We start from the raw sequence: 13,872 nt of genomic DNA, 5'->3' as shown, positions 1-13,872 counted from the left end.
TCCCCAGAGGCGCCTGCCGGCAGCCAGCGCTGCTGCAGGGCAGACCGAGCCCTCTGGGCTTCAATGGTTCCCACGCAGAGGGGAGGGCTTGTCTCAGCCCCACGGGTTCCCCGGGCACATCTCTTGTCCCATCCCAACATAGGGAAAACTGGGTTCTGCTGCTTTTGCTCCATGAGACTGCCTTTCCCTCAGACTCCACAGAACCACCAGCACCAGTAAGAGCCCAAGCCCCTGCACCCTGCACTGGGTAAAACAGAAAGTGCCCTTTGTGTTCTGGCAGAGCCGAGAAGGTGCCCAGCAGCTGTTCACAACCCACCGAGACCCACAGAGCCCCTCTGGCCTTTCCATCAGTTGGCTGGGAGCATCAGCTCAGTTCAGATGGAGCATGGCTGGTTTCCATCTCGTGAAGAAACGGATAATGCAGGTGCTGTTGCAAGCTTACCCATTCCTCTCACTTGTAGGAAAAAAATTCCTTCCCTCCCCAAGCGCTCAAAGCCAGATTCTCCAGATGTTGGCAAAGCTCAAGCTGTTGAGAGCCTAAAGCCAGTTTTAGTAACATCCTAGTTGTATGGATTTAAATGAGAAATTGCTCCTGGCCTGAATGTTGCCAAAGAGCTAAAGTGTCTCTCTGTAAACTCTAGATAGTGGCAGGACACAGCTTAGAAATGCACATTCTTTTCTTGAAGCTGCGCTTTCCTACTGGCATTACAGGAGTTGGTTAAAACACATGGAAAAATTTCTCTCTGGGAGATGTGGCTACAGCACCTAGGTTAACGCGTTCCTTCTCCGCTGCAGAACACTACTTTGAGGCAGGGCAAAGTTCGGGCAGTTTTAATGAAAAACAATTTTTTCTTCCTGTAAACTAAACAGATTTGCCTTTTTTCTTCCTCTTTTTAAAAGCAGGTTATTAACCTTTAAGCAGATGGATGTACAATAATCTTCTCATTGGCAAGGAAGGTAACAGCCATGCAAGGTGCATCTACTTAGGGCCAGCTGGAGCCCACATGTAAAGGTGTTGCATTTAATCTGAGACAAACAAGTGTTTATTATTTGTGAAAGGATCTTCCACTTTCCCTTGCTTTTCAGTTCGTAACTTACTCACAGGGCAAAACCAGATGCTCCGATTTAGCAATCCGCTCCTTCACTGCAGCCTTGCTGGATTCCTGGATCTCATTTTACGGTCCTTTCTGCTTCGAATCTTTCCCCTGCCTCTTTGTACGAAGGGTTTGGGGGGGGGCTATTGTTCCCATCAGTCTTAAGCTGAAGGCACCCAGCACTAACTGTGCCAAGCACACAGCTGAGACCCAGCCCTCCCTTCAAAAGAAAGGTTTCACAAAAGAAGGACCTGTAAGTTTTCAAATGGCCAGGCCAGGAGGTGAGAAACAGTGTATTTCTTGAGCGTTCAGCTACAGGGGCACACAAAACATACAGCCTTTGGCCTGAAAACCTCAGGTATCTTTCCGCAGGACTATGGGCCTATCTACTGGATGAGATGCTCATGCTGGCAGGTGGATATCCGCAAGTGGTGCTTTTCAGTCAGTCCCAAGCTTTGGCTTTTAGTTTTACAGGTTCCCATTGCTGCACAGAAAGGGGAGGGGAGCAGGCAGAAGAGCTGAGCTTCGGCCTTAAAAGCACAGGGTACAACAGCAACCGCATCTCGTAATCACACAAGGAAAACCTTGTTCTGGTCTGTATTCCCCAAGTTTTTCACACCTTTGTTGGTCAAATGGTCCAGCTTTCACCACCTTCTTCCAGTCCCCCGCCAACTAAAATTTAGGAAAAATCCAATAGATGTGACTTAGTAAAAAAACTGATATTTTCTTTTCCTTATGACTCTGTAGAAATAGTCACAATGTGGATTATTTCTCTTTATAGACCACTGCTTCTCCCCTTGCCCATCTTATCTGTTGTCTTCCTCCCTGCATACAGGCTGGTACTGAGCACTGATCCAAGTTCATAGACCTAATGAAACCACAGCCAAGTTGTGTTGATCTCAGTCCGCAGTTACTGCAGAGCTGTCATGCTTGTCTGGAGCAGGAGCACTTCCTGTTTATGGAAGTAAACAGGCATTTAGAATGAGTAAAGGAAATTTGAAGAAGAATTACTGGACCCTTTTCCAGACAAATGAAGACAGCAAACAGGCAACCTTGCAGGGAGAACGTTTGAGCTGCGCTGTTTTCAGTTGGAAAACTCCCTGCATGCTGCTAGCTCCACACCACTCCACTTAATTGCCTCAATTGTTGCTGTTATCCTTTAATGGGAAACATAACTCGCTTTCAAAGCAACCACAAGAAGCTGCAGACAGGGGAATCCTGAAGATCAGCAGAGGTGGGACTGCCTTACAGCCATTTCCATCAGGCTGAAATTACACAGAATGCACCAGGAATGTCTCTAAATGGCTTCAAGCCAGGGCAGGCTGAAGCACGCTGACACTGAAAGTCAAGGCTAACGGTCCTCTACCTTGGTATTGAGCTACCCCAAACTCCAAACAAACAACAGTTCAGGTGAAGCGTGGCCGTTCTGCTAAAACACAGGCTTGGGATACTGGTGGTCAATCCTGGTTTTACCCGCACAGCTCCTAAGGCCTCGGGTATATCACAGCTTTTCTCCATTTGCTTATCTGCAGTAACGGGTAAGAGGCTGATCTCACTCAGGCAGGAGGACTATGAAACTTGAATTTACTGTGCTCAGATACAGCAGTGGCAAACATCATGGGAAGAACTTAGAGAGTCCTACACGCACTCCCAACAGCTTGAGATCCAACTGAAGGATGCACAACTCAACAGCAAACCAGCATTCTAGCTGGTTTCTCTGTTAAGCAAATGCCATCTCTCTCTACATAATGTTAGCAAGAAGGTTTGAAGTGATTACCTGCTTACAGGATAACTCTCAGGTCCTACAGAAAGATGCAAAGAATACCGTGTTCAGACTTTTCTGGCATTTTTTTGACAGAAATTATTTCTTTCAGTCTAAAAATTAAAAAGAAAAGACAATATAGGTGGAACACTTGCCCCATATTTGCTCTGCTCTTCCCAACTCTTCAGGACCAGACCGAAGTTAGCAATTGGACCAGCTCCCTTTCTAGCATGTATTTCATCTAACACAACTTTGCAGAATGTTTTTTTCTTGCTTTAAGTACATGGAGGAGACCATCCATGATTGCAAGAACTACCCATAGTTTACATTTTAGTTTACAAGATAACATGCTTTGCAGCAGTCCTAGTAAAATTTAAACATGCAAGTCTTTAAGAAGCATAATTAAAAAAATCCATACTCACTCTGATCTCTGGCTAGGGCATTTAAAATCCATTTTCTCATCAGCACTGTCAATTTTAGTTTTTCTTTCCTCTTTTGTGCTGCAGCGCTGTTACAACAGCAGCTTCCATGTGAGAGGGCTGGACAGGAGATTTATGTAGTACTGGTTAAGCATTTTGAATTCTTTCCTGATCAAAAGGTGCTCTACCTGTGAGAAGCACCCAGGGTGCCAGACACCAATTATGGAGGGCATTCAGCCAAATCTTGAGGGCATTTTTAACACTACAATTGCCCACCTAAATGTATTTTCACATTTCTCGGTATAGTGTTTTTCCAGAGTGCTCAACACTCACCAATACAACCTTAAAAGCACAACGAATCAGAAGTGCTCAGCATCTCTTAAATCCCACCTCACAATTATTTTGATGTCTGTATCTCCAAGGCCCTTGATTTTAAAAAGCCCAGGGATAATAGCCCATAATTAACAGGGATAAAGTAGTTGCTGTAGTAAAGCATATTAGAACCACACCAGCAGAAAAACGATGGGCGGCAGGAGGTTCAAGAGCAGGAGCTGGAGCTGGCAGGAGAGAGTAATTTAGAACATTAGAGCCTGAACTGGCATGTCCTGTAGCGAGATAGTGGAGCTGTGAGGAAGGAAAGAGTCAACACATTGTAGGAATTGCTGGTGATGCTAAAAATGTGTCCTTAAGACTCACCATGACTGGCAGGGCAAGCGCTGTGGCACATCACACCCCTTGCAAGGCGCAAGTAGGAAGGCGCGCCAGGCACGCGCGCTGCCCTTCTGCATCATGCTCCGCAGGGACCGTGCCGCAGCCAGAGAGCTGCCACCACACTGAATTCCACCATCTCAATGACTCAGCCAAAGCTCGTTTCTCAAAAGCGCAATTCTTCAGCATTTGCTGTCTCTCTTCACAAAAAAGAGAAAGGATCTGTTCCCTATTTCTCCAAGACAAATGCTACTGTCAAATCTTGGCAGAAAATTAGAGAAACAACTACTCTCTCCAAAAAGGTGACTGGGATGAATTCGTGCAGAGCAAACTTCTACTTCAAAGACAACCATCCAGCTCCAGTTATGGGAAAGACAAAATACTGACAGATCTTTCTAAAGTATATTCACTGTGGATATTCACGTTTAACACAGATTTATGTAGCGAAACAGCCCATCAACTGCAATTCTTCCTTTTAAATGCATCCACGTTTCCCTGTGCTGCTCCAAAAGTGAAATACAACAAACAGTCCTTGGATTTGCTTTTTAATAAACAAAGATTAACTTTTTTTTTGATAACATATATACAATGAAAAATTAACAATGATCTTAATTTAAAGACTGACAACAAACCCATTCTAAATCAGAGATACAGGATTTTTGCCTTTACAGATTTTGCATCAAGAACATCACAATTATAAACATCGAGGGGAAGCAGGCCACTTTACAAGGTGGTTTTTTTTTTTTTTTTTTTTTTACAGTCAATTGCCCAATTTTGTCCGTGGCACAAAACAGAGACAAATTACCATCTAAATGAGAAGGCTCTATAAAAGCAACTGCAAAATGCCGAAGGACAAAAGACAACTGATACAGGTCACTGGGCATTCTCTGGAAAGGGAATCCACTCGGATACTTTGGGATGCAGGCACAAAGGACCTGTTGCCTTTTACTGACCTGAGACTATTGAACAGTTTAGGAAGGCTGGTTAGGCTGTCTTCACCTAAAAATATTCCACCGACTATTTGAAATCCTCCATGTCTTTTAAGACTCTGTGCAGAAATCCTGGCTTCCTGAGAAAGAACCAAGAAATCACAGCAGCTTCACAACTCTGTGCAAGGAAGATGCTGCAAACTCAATTACACTGGTAAGGCCTGCCCCAAGCTGAGATCAGCCCCACAAGAACAGCCCAAACTGAAGCAACTATTACACTGTCACAGCTACTCTTTTAAAGTAAGATTTTCAAGGGAAATATGCTGGTATTTCCTGATGCTCAAGCACCAGGACATAAATCAACAGGAAGATTCAGAAAGTTCATGTGAATGAACCTGAGAGGTTGCAAAGGAAAAATACTGAGCGACAAGCCTTCCTCTATCTTGTGATACCCACTGTGCAGGCAGCAGTTGTTGTCACTGCAACAGCTATCCTTCTAGCTCACCAATACCCTCCTTCCACAAGGACTCCGGAGTGAAACAAAGACTGCAGCAAAAAACATTTACTAGTAATTAAACGTTCCCAGAGAATCAGACGATATTTACAGGCACATCCCAGGGGAGTTATGAAGTGAAGCATCCCCTCAGAGCTATTGTTCAAATATGATTTTCATTCACAGCACATCCACTGCATTGGGCAGTAAGATAAGTCTTAGTGGGGGTGAGACAAATAGGAGCAGATGTTTCCTGTTTCTAGCCTGACTTTCATTTGGTTTCTGTCATTGCTGCCTATCCAGCTTAGGAGAGGGGGTGAACCGTGATGCCTAACACTTGTCCTATTGTTTGGGGTTTGGCAAAACTGAAGGAATAAGGTTGCTCACAGCGTAACAGAAAAACAGCCCATCGAGTAGGATGTCTCTGCAACTGGCAGCAGTGGAGGTTTCAAAAGACAGTCAAACCACCCACAGTGACACCAGTCAATTGCCAAATCTGGTAGCAAACATTTTATCAGTGGAGCTGGAATAGAGTTTCCTTTCTCAGCCTAACTAGGGATCATCTTTAATATTGAAGGGCAAGAGGTAACAGTCCAGGCAATTTTATTTCTAATTTTGCTGCATTTAATTTTCTAATTCAGGTTAATTTCAGTTTTGGGAGACAATTCCAGTGCTTGTGAGAAATGTAAAGCTTCTCCAAGAGCCTTCCTAACCTGTACATTGCAGCGGCAGCCTGTGGCAATGGGTTCCTCAGTTAAAGTACAAGCAAAGACCCAGCAGTTTTTCCAACAATGGTAATTTATAGGAGTTTGTAAGTGTGCGTTAATAGTGTCTTGCACATACACATATCCCTGCTCATCGAAGGTGTAACTGGGAATTTCTGTAAACTGAAGCGTTTTACAAATCAGTACTACAACACGGTGCTTGCTGAAGAAGACTCAGATGTGAAAACCTTACTTCATAGCTGTTGTTCCCATGTTAGGCTACAATGTAAAACTACAACCTGATGGCTCTGTTTTGACAATGAAAAGCAAAAACAAAGTAAGACTGAAAGGTACATCTTTCTTTTTGTACAATACAACTCATTTTGACACAGAGTCACAGTCTCTCGCATGGACACAGCAGAAGACCTGAGATTTAAGCAGGAAGAAGTGCAGCAATTGGAGTTCTGTCCTGCAGGTCTCTGCTTTGAAGGAGACCATCCTCCCAGCTGCTGCATGTCTCAATTCACATCAAAATAATTTAAGTAAAACAAAATGCTTTGCCCTTTAAACCATGTGATAACACACAGATTTTTGTTGCTGATGATGTAAAAAAATAACCATTTGTCTCACTAGGCAGAAAAAAAAATATGTTTGTTACACAGTTAGTTAGACCAACAATTAAGCTCAAAAGACGGAGGCCCACCAACCACGCAGGCAATAAGCTCCTCCCAAAAGACCACAGACAGTTGCTTTGAATGGATGGATGCTTACAAACCAGAGAACTGCAGAGAACTTGATAGAAGAGGTCAGTCATGCCAGTCAGACCACAGAGCGTGAGATTCTGTTTTATTCTTCCAGGTGCATAGCCTCCTTTGGAGAAAAGTGTGTGTTTGACATTTCTGGGAGGACCCATGAGTAGATTCAATCCTCTGTGAGCAACAGAGAAGCAGTTGTTCAGCTTTCCATTACATCTTTGTGCAACGTAAAGGGAAGACAACATACCAGAATACATTAATTCCCACCTCCCTCAGGTGTAACCCACTCTAGTGATTTTTTTTTTTCCAGGGCCTTGTATTCCTCATAGCACCTTTTCAGCCATCATTTTCATCACTCAGGTTTATCTCACAGCTGCCTTTACAAGCTGCCAATGTTGGGAAAGCTCTTCAGTTTCTCAGGAAAGTCGTCTTTGTACAGGACGGGGTCAGCACGGTGCTCCACCACTTTCAGAGGCATGGTCCCAAAGACAGAGGCAAACTTATTGATGCATTCAGACCTGGTGAAAGGGAAAGCAGTGTAATTAAGAACCTCACCAACTGGGCTGGCTACCAGCTCCCACACCAACATAACCGGTAGAAACCTTCCCTCTTGCGCTTGGAAGTACTTTAGCCATGCTGGCTACTAGTAAATAAAAAAAGAGAGCCTCGCTGCACAGAGAACTGAAAAGAAGCTGGTGTTCTTTGATTTATCCATTTAATCACAGAGACAAGAGCAAGGGGATGCTGGCAGCAGCACATGTGCACATGGAGGTCAAAGCTTCCCTTCTCCCTCCCCCTGGAATTCCAGTCATTCTTAAAGCAATGTACATGCTGTAAACCAGAACAGATTAACTGCCAACATGTCTCTTAAAGGGCCACTGTTGGGTCAATTTGGCTCATAACGAAGGTTTTGCAAAAACCAAGGTTTTACAAAAATGGAGTTAAAAAAAAAAAAAAAGTCTGGCTTTTTTCAGGCTTCTTCAGAAGCTCTATCTTTTCCCACAAAAATAAACGTGCCTCAGCACATAAGCAGTGCAGATTGTACTAGAATTTAAAAGTAAAGTTGAAAAAACCCTATAAAATGAAACCAACTAGTTTATTTTCCTTGTCTAAATAAAGAGATATTGAGCAGTAAGGCATCACATTAGCACAAAAAAGATGGGACCATTGATGACTCTCAGTTTAATAATCTCAGGTGTCAGTAATGCTGTGGAAGGGAACAGCCATGTGCTTCAGAAAACAAGCCAACAGATGTTTAACCTTACATCGTTCCTTTAACTCTTTCACTGAAAGACATAGTACCTGTCAAAGCAAGGCAGGGAAAACTTGGCTCACCTCACCTCAGCCAGCACTCAGCTAACATTAGCTGTGTACTTTATAAAACAGCTTTTAAGAACTTCAGACACCAAGTTACGTGACAACAGTCCCCAACACAACACAACACAACAGAGACAGCTACAGGGAAATTGGTCACATTTCTTTTGCCGTTCAAAAGGGAAAACAAAAAAAGAAAGGAGTACTTTGACTCCGCTACCGAGGCTGACATGCTGCAGGCGGTCCCAGGGCAGGTCCCTTGCTCTCCCACCACTGCACCCTCTCCCGACCCCTTCGAAATGTTAGGGGGTCACTGCGGCTCCAGGATAATTTTCCTCAACAGAGCCGGTCAATCACACCAACCGAATGTGACAGTTTTGTGATGGGGACTGCCCAACACTGCCCCAAACACTCTTTTGAAGTAGATGGGACAGCAAGACTGGTTTTCAAAATTAATTCCTCAGCCTCTGCGCCTTCCCATGGCTCCCTTAACTAGAGTGAATGACTGGAAAACACAAAGCCCAGGTTGTTAAAGTGCTACATCTCTGCATAGCTGTTTCAACTACAATGCCCATATTTCAGGCCATTTTCTGGCCTGAGAAAAGTGTCAGAAAACTACTTCGTATGGGTGATACTTCAATAAAATATTTATACAGGTAAATGCAGATAGTTCACTTTCTGCTACCTTCTCATCCCTTCATACTTCTTCCTACCTCCAGATTCAAACCTTTGGACAAGGAAACAAAGAAAAAGGAATTCCAAGCGTAAGAGGAAACCTTGTGCAGTGGGAAGCAACCTCTAGACCTGGCGCAAGCACGGTTTGCTCCAGGGCAGCACAGATCTGAAACCGCAAAAGAGCCATCAGTCAGGACTGAAGCAAAGAGACCCAAGTAGCTGTTCAACAGCTGCAATAATGAGGTGAACCACCAGAAGGGTGAGCTTTGGGCCCCTACAGTAACACGGAGAACAGGACCCGAGTGTTTTCTCCAAGAACACTAAGTGGTTTCTGTTGCCTCCACGAGATGCCCAACACGGGATACTTTAAAGACGTCTGATTTTCTGATTAGGTCAGACTTCCAAATCATCTGTTACTTCTGAGAAACCTGACTAACTGTAATCCAGGCTGTGTGTGCTGGAAAAGTCTCGTGGCAGGAAAAGCACAAACTTCACAGGCGAGGAGGTAGATGCGCTGGGAGATGCACTTGTGAGAAGTTTGCACAGCTGCTGGCCCTCACTGGCTTCTGGAACACAAGAATACTTCTAGTCTACTGGTTCAAATCCTGCCTCTGCCAGTAATGACTGAAAGAATTGTAATGTAACAGCTGCTCGGTGGCCGGTGTGAAATGAATTAGTTATCTCAGCCTGCTGCCTGGTAGGCAGGTGTCCATACCAGATCAGCCACTGCCACAGCCAGAACTAAGCGGCACCCTCAGAGGAAAAGACAAAACTAAATTGATAGTGGAGACAAAATTGACCTCTTCCCTCAGAGGCTATACTCCCAAATCAAAGACGAGGTCTTATAAGAAAGTATCAAGATGGAAACCTTCTACAGCCAAACTTTTCTGGTGGCAAGACCACTCAAGCATACCAGGACAGTATCTTTAACCACCAAGAAACCACTTTACTGTTAAAAGAAATGAAAAAATGAAAAATGTTCTAAATGAAAAAAATCAGTATGTTCTAATCACTCTGGCTGAATCAGAAGAGTTAGTGCTCAGGAAACAGCAGATTCAAAGATCAGAAACAGGCTTTTTTTAAATGAAAGAAATGTCATATGCAAGCCACAAAACGTGTTTGAAGGAAAGTCGCCTATTCCAAAAAATTTCATCTCCTGCACTGAACTAAATCATTTGAATTCCAACACCACTGCCACTTTTAGACAATATAAACCAGAAAGGATATCTAAAACATTAAACATTCAAAGCTAGGTAGCCAAGAGAATGTAATGTGTCATCCTAATATGGAGGGAAGGTGTTTTTCTTGGCTGTGTTGATAGTTTTGCAAATTCATACTAACAGAGGTATGTTTGCTTCCAAGAATTATTCTTTTTTTTTTCCCCTTGCTCTGCCAACAACATGCAGTTGTGCTCAATGAGGAATTAAGATTGTGTGAACTCAGAAATCAAGAGCCCTGTTGCCCCTGGCAGACTGGGTGAACTTCATGTCTGTTAAGGTTTCTCTCAATCAGTTCCCTCTCCCTTATAACCCAAATACTTTTTCGCAGGTTAACTCCGCACCTGCAGCCTTTGGCCAACTTTGGCCAAATGGTCAGTTTGCCTCTTAAGGGAATGGCTTCCTATTCTGACTAACAAACACTCCCCTAAATAAGACACTGCTGTTAATGTTGCTGCAGAAGCAGCTCGGCACTTTGCTGTATTTACTGTACAGGCAGTTGCCCTCCAGGCTGCATTTTACAGAGCTCTCCATTTTTGAGAGCCAGATGCAAAGATGCTAAAGGCGGAAAACTTGTTGTTAAACAGCACCTGTAAATACAGTGATTATGAGATCCTCCTACAGCTTCTTCTGTGACCTGATGTAAAGGCTAACCTAGGGCAAGAAGGGGATTCTTGGTTCAAAGCTTTCTTTAGTTAATGTATCTTAATGATGGAGCTCAATAACCCTGGGGACTGAAGTCTTATTTATCTCAGAGATATTACACAGCAGGAAGAATAGCAGTGTCGGCCTTCCCATCATTCACTGTAAAAACCTTTCAGCATTGGTCAAAAAAAAAATCTCTTATTAAGAGACAGAGTTCAACTGTACCATACACTTTGTGCCTGCTGAGAGCGTCAGAAGGCCCAACAGAGCTGGTTAGTCGCACGTCTCTCCCAGACAGATCTCCACAACTGACTTCTCAAACCTTTTTCACTCACAAAATGATCAGCAGGCAGTTGCTGGGCATCTCTCTGCTATTTCTGGACCAGAAACCTAACACTGAATGTTGTACATGCCCATGACAACCCTGATAAACTGTTGGTTTCACAAACAGTAGGTTGATCCCTAGCTATCTGGGCAAGTAATTAGCTCAGACTACCTGCTCACTGTTTCTGAATACTAAAAACCAAGGAGTCAGGCACTTTGGGAAGCTGATAATGGCTCTTTGCCTGATACCCCCGGTATTGTTCTCAGTACCCAAAACTGTAAAGTTACCTGTACCGAGTTATTCTCTTATATTACGATGAGGATTCCCTGATGCATGAACTTTTTCCATTCAGCTTCTCTCCTGACCCTGAAAATAGCTAGCATGTACATACATACATATATATATACATACATATATATTTATATATATATATATGTGAGCCATAAGAGCCTTACTGACTGCTACGTTAGGAAAATTTGCTCTAGGAGTTGCTATCATTTATTATCCTCTTAAAATGAATAGCTAGCTTACAGGATTCAAAAAAAGAAACCCTTTCAGATTTTCAAGTAACTCCCTTATACTGAAGGTAGATAATAACAACAGAGGGCAAGAAGGTATTACGTGTAGCATGCACTTTCAGTACGACATTAATGGTCTTCAAAATGAAGCCTGAATACACCCAAACTGTATATCCCCCCCAGATTTTCTCCTGCCCCCAGACTCTATCCCAGCATCTACCCCTTTGGCTGGGCAAATAAAAGTGTGTGGATTTGCAGTCAATCTAACATTTCCCACAACGCAGTGATCTCCACTGTTGGAAACTACAGAGAAGCAAAGCAACAGTTTAAACATGTTCTCAATAAACTGTCAATGATACTTTACTCCAAGGATACAAGAATTGCTATAGACATGGAAACATGACCTTTACCCTGCATCATAATGCACTTTGGAGCAAAAAGCACTTTTTCATCTTCTGTTTTTATAGTGTTTACCTTAAGGAGAACCTAGTTCATGACCAAAACTCCTATGTGCTGTTGTAATGCTACTAGTATGATCACAGCAAGGCTTAACTGTCTTCAGGTAGTCCATCCTGTAAGCCAGTGCAGAGTTGCTAGACACAGGACAATCTCCTTCAGCTAACATTTAAGATCTCCAAAGCTTCCAGCCCCTTCCTTAAGAAGTTTTCTGCAGAGTAATTTTTCCATCTTCACGGGGTACGTTTTACTTCTGATTTGCATACTCCTTTTTTCAATCCAGCCTTATTATACATCCAGCCTAAATACTTTGTCACTAACCTTGGCAGTTATGCCCTTCAATGCCTGGCATGATGCTTGGTTAACACTCAATCAGCCAAACTATATATGTGTTTGTGTGCTGTGTAATGTGTGTTTACACATCAGACAGACATATGTATGCACTCCTCTTTTAAATAAGCCCCCAGTCTACTAACCAGTTTTGCATTAGTTCACTGCTTATATTACAATACATAAATATAATTTCAATTTAAATATCATTTACATTGCTAAAGGCCAGTAAATGGCTACAACACTTTAAATTTGCTGAGTACTACAGAGGACAGAAAAAAACCTCACTGTTAAGATGATAACCATGGTAACTGGTAAGATAATCGTGTTATATGTCTCAATCCAGATCTGAAATGGCCTATTTTAAACACAGGTCAGATTTTGTCACCTCCTGTGGTGGTCTCTTCCAGCACTATGGCCACCCCTGCTTACCTACCCCACCAATTCTATGGCTGCAAATTATTTTTCCCAAACTTTGCAGGAGAGATGCCACAGCCCAAGAAGCCTAAGGTGAAATGCCTTTGTCAGTCCTAGATCTCAGGCTAATTCCACCTAATAACTAGAATGTGCATTTATTGTCAGATAGCCCTTTTCAGACATGGGTGTGGAACAGCTTTGTAAAAGTGAAGAAACGTTCCCTTATTTTACACATTCAGAAGCCAAGGCAGAGGGAAGTTTAGTGTCTTGGTCAAGGTTGGGAAGCCATTTTACTGTAAAGCAAGGAATGCAACTCAGACTTACCAACTCTCAGTATTTCACTCTAAACATTCACTGCCTTTCCAAATCCACACTTCATTTCAAAATTAAGTTCTCACAAAAATATAATAATGCTGCCACTGTTAAAAAATGTGGTATGCAATTGTGCAGGCAAATGCCCTTCATTAGTGGAAGCAATGTGCTTCACAATCTTTGGAAGAAAGACAACACACAAACATAAATTCAAGTAACATTATTAATAATTTATATCCTTGTTATTCTTTGGTAAGCTAGCAACTGTCTGGTTTAAAAAAACAAATCTCATACTCATTACAGTTTGTGTTCCACGGTAAAACAGAAATGTGGTATTACTGAAAGTACTGCCAACAACCTGAATTTCGTATGTCCTATACACTTTACAGCAAAGCTACTAAAAATTGTGCCCTTCTAAAGTCCTTTCTTGTAGTAGTTCACTTTTCAGTGTCACATCATCCATTGTAGAAATGACTTAAGCTGATCAAATCCACGTGACATTCTTTCAAAATTAGTAATTTACAGAAATACAATCAGTGAGCATTTTTGATGCTAATTTAATGAGACACAGGATAAGATTCTAGGGATCAGAACAAGGCAATCGGAGGAATAAAGGGTGGTCAGTCACTCACCTTTCCACCATGTGTGTCTGGTCCAGCGATAACCCATCAATTGCCGTGCATTCTGGACATTTGAACTTCTTTCGTGGGGTCACCTGCAAAAAGGCACGCCAGATATCATCAAATATCAACAGAAGGGACATTAATCTCCTTGCACAGAGAGCAGCGCGATACCTCTG

General features: G+C 42.8%; 1 protein-coding gene across 1 annotated transcript in view; it reads right to left on the bottom strand.

Annotated features, from left to right (window-relative positions):
• Window positions 1–2,999: 2,999 nt before the first annotated feature.
• The window catches only part of EXT2 (exostosin glycosyltransferase 2), an 80,497-nt gene continuing 69,624 nt past the window's right edge, over window positions 3,000–13,872 (bottom strand). The window contains 2 exon segments of the mRNA XM_009647557.2: window positions 3,000–7,382; window positions 13,706–13,788. Coding sequence (XP_009645852.2) covers window positions 7,244–7,382; window positions 13,706–13,788 — 222 coding nt within the window. The 3' untranslated portion in view covers window positions 3,000–7,243.

Source organism: Egretta garzetta, unplaced genomic scaffold (assembly GCF_000687185.1).
Source record: "Egretta garzetta isolate BGI_Z169 unplaced genomic scaffold, ASM68718v1 scaffold329, whole genome shotgun sequence".
Classification (NCBI taxonomy): domain Eukaryota; kingdom Metazoa; phylum Chordata; class Aves; order Pelecaniformes; family Ardeidae; genus Egretta; species Egretta garzetta.
The sequence above is the reverse complement of the archived record's forward strand: the minus strand, read 5'-3'. Positions and strand labels throughout refer to the sequence as shown.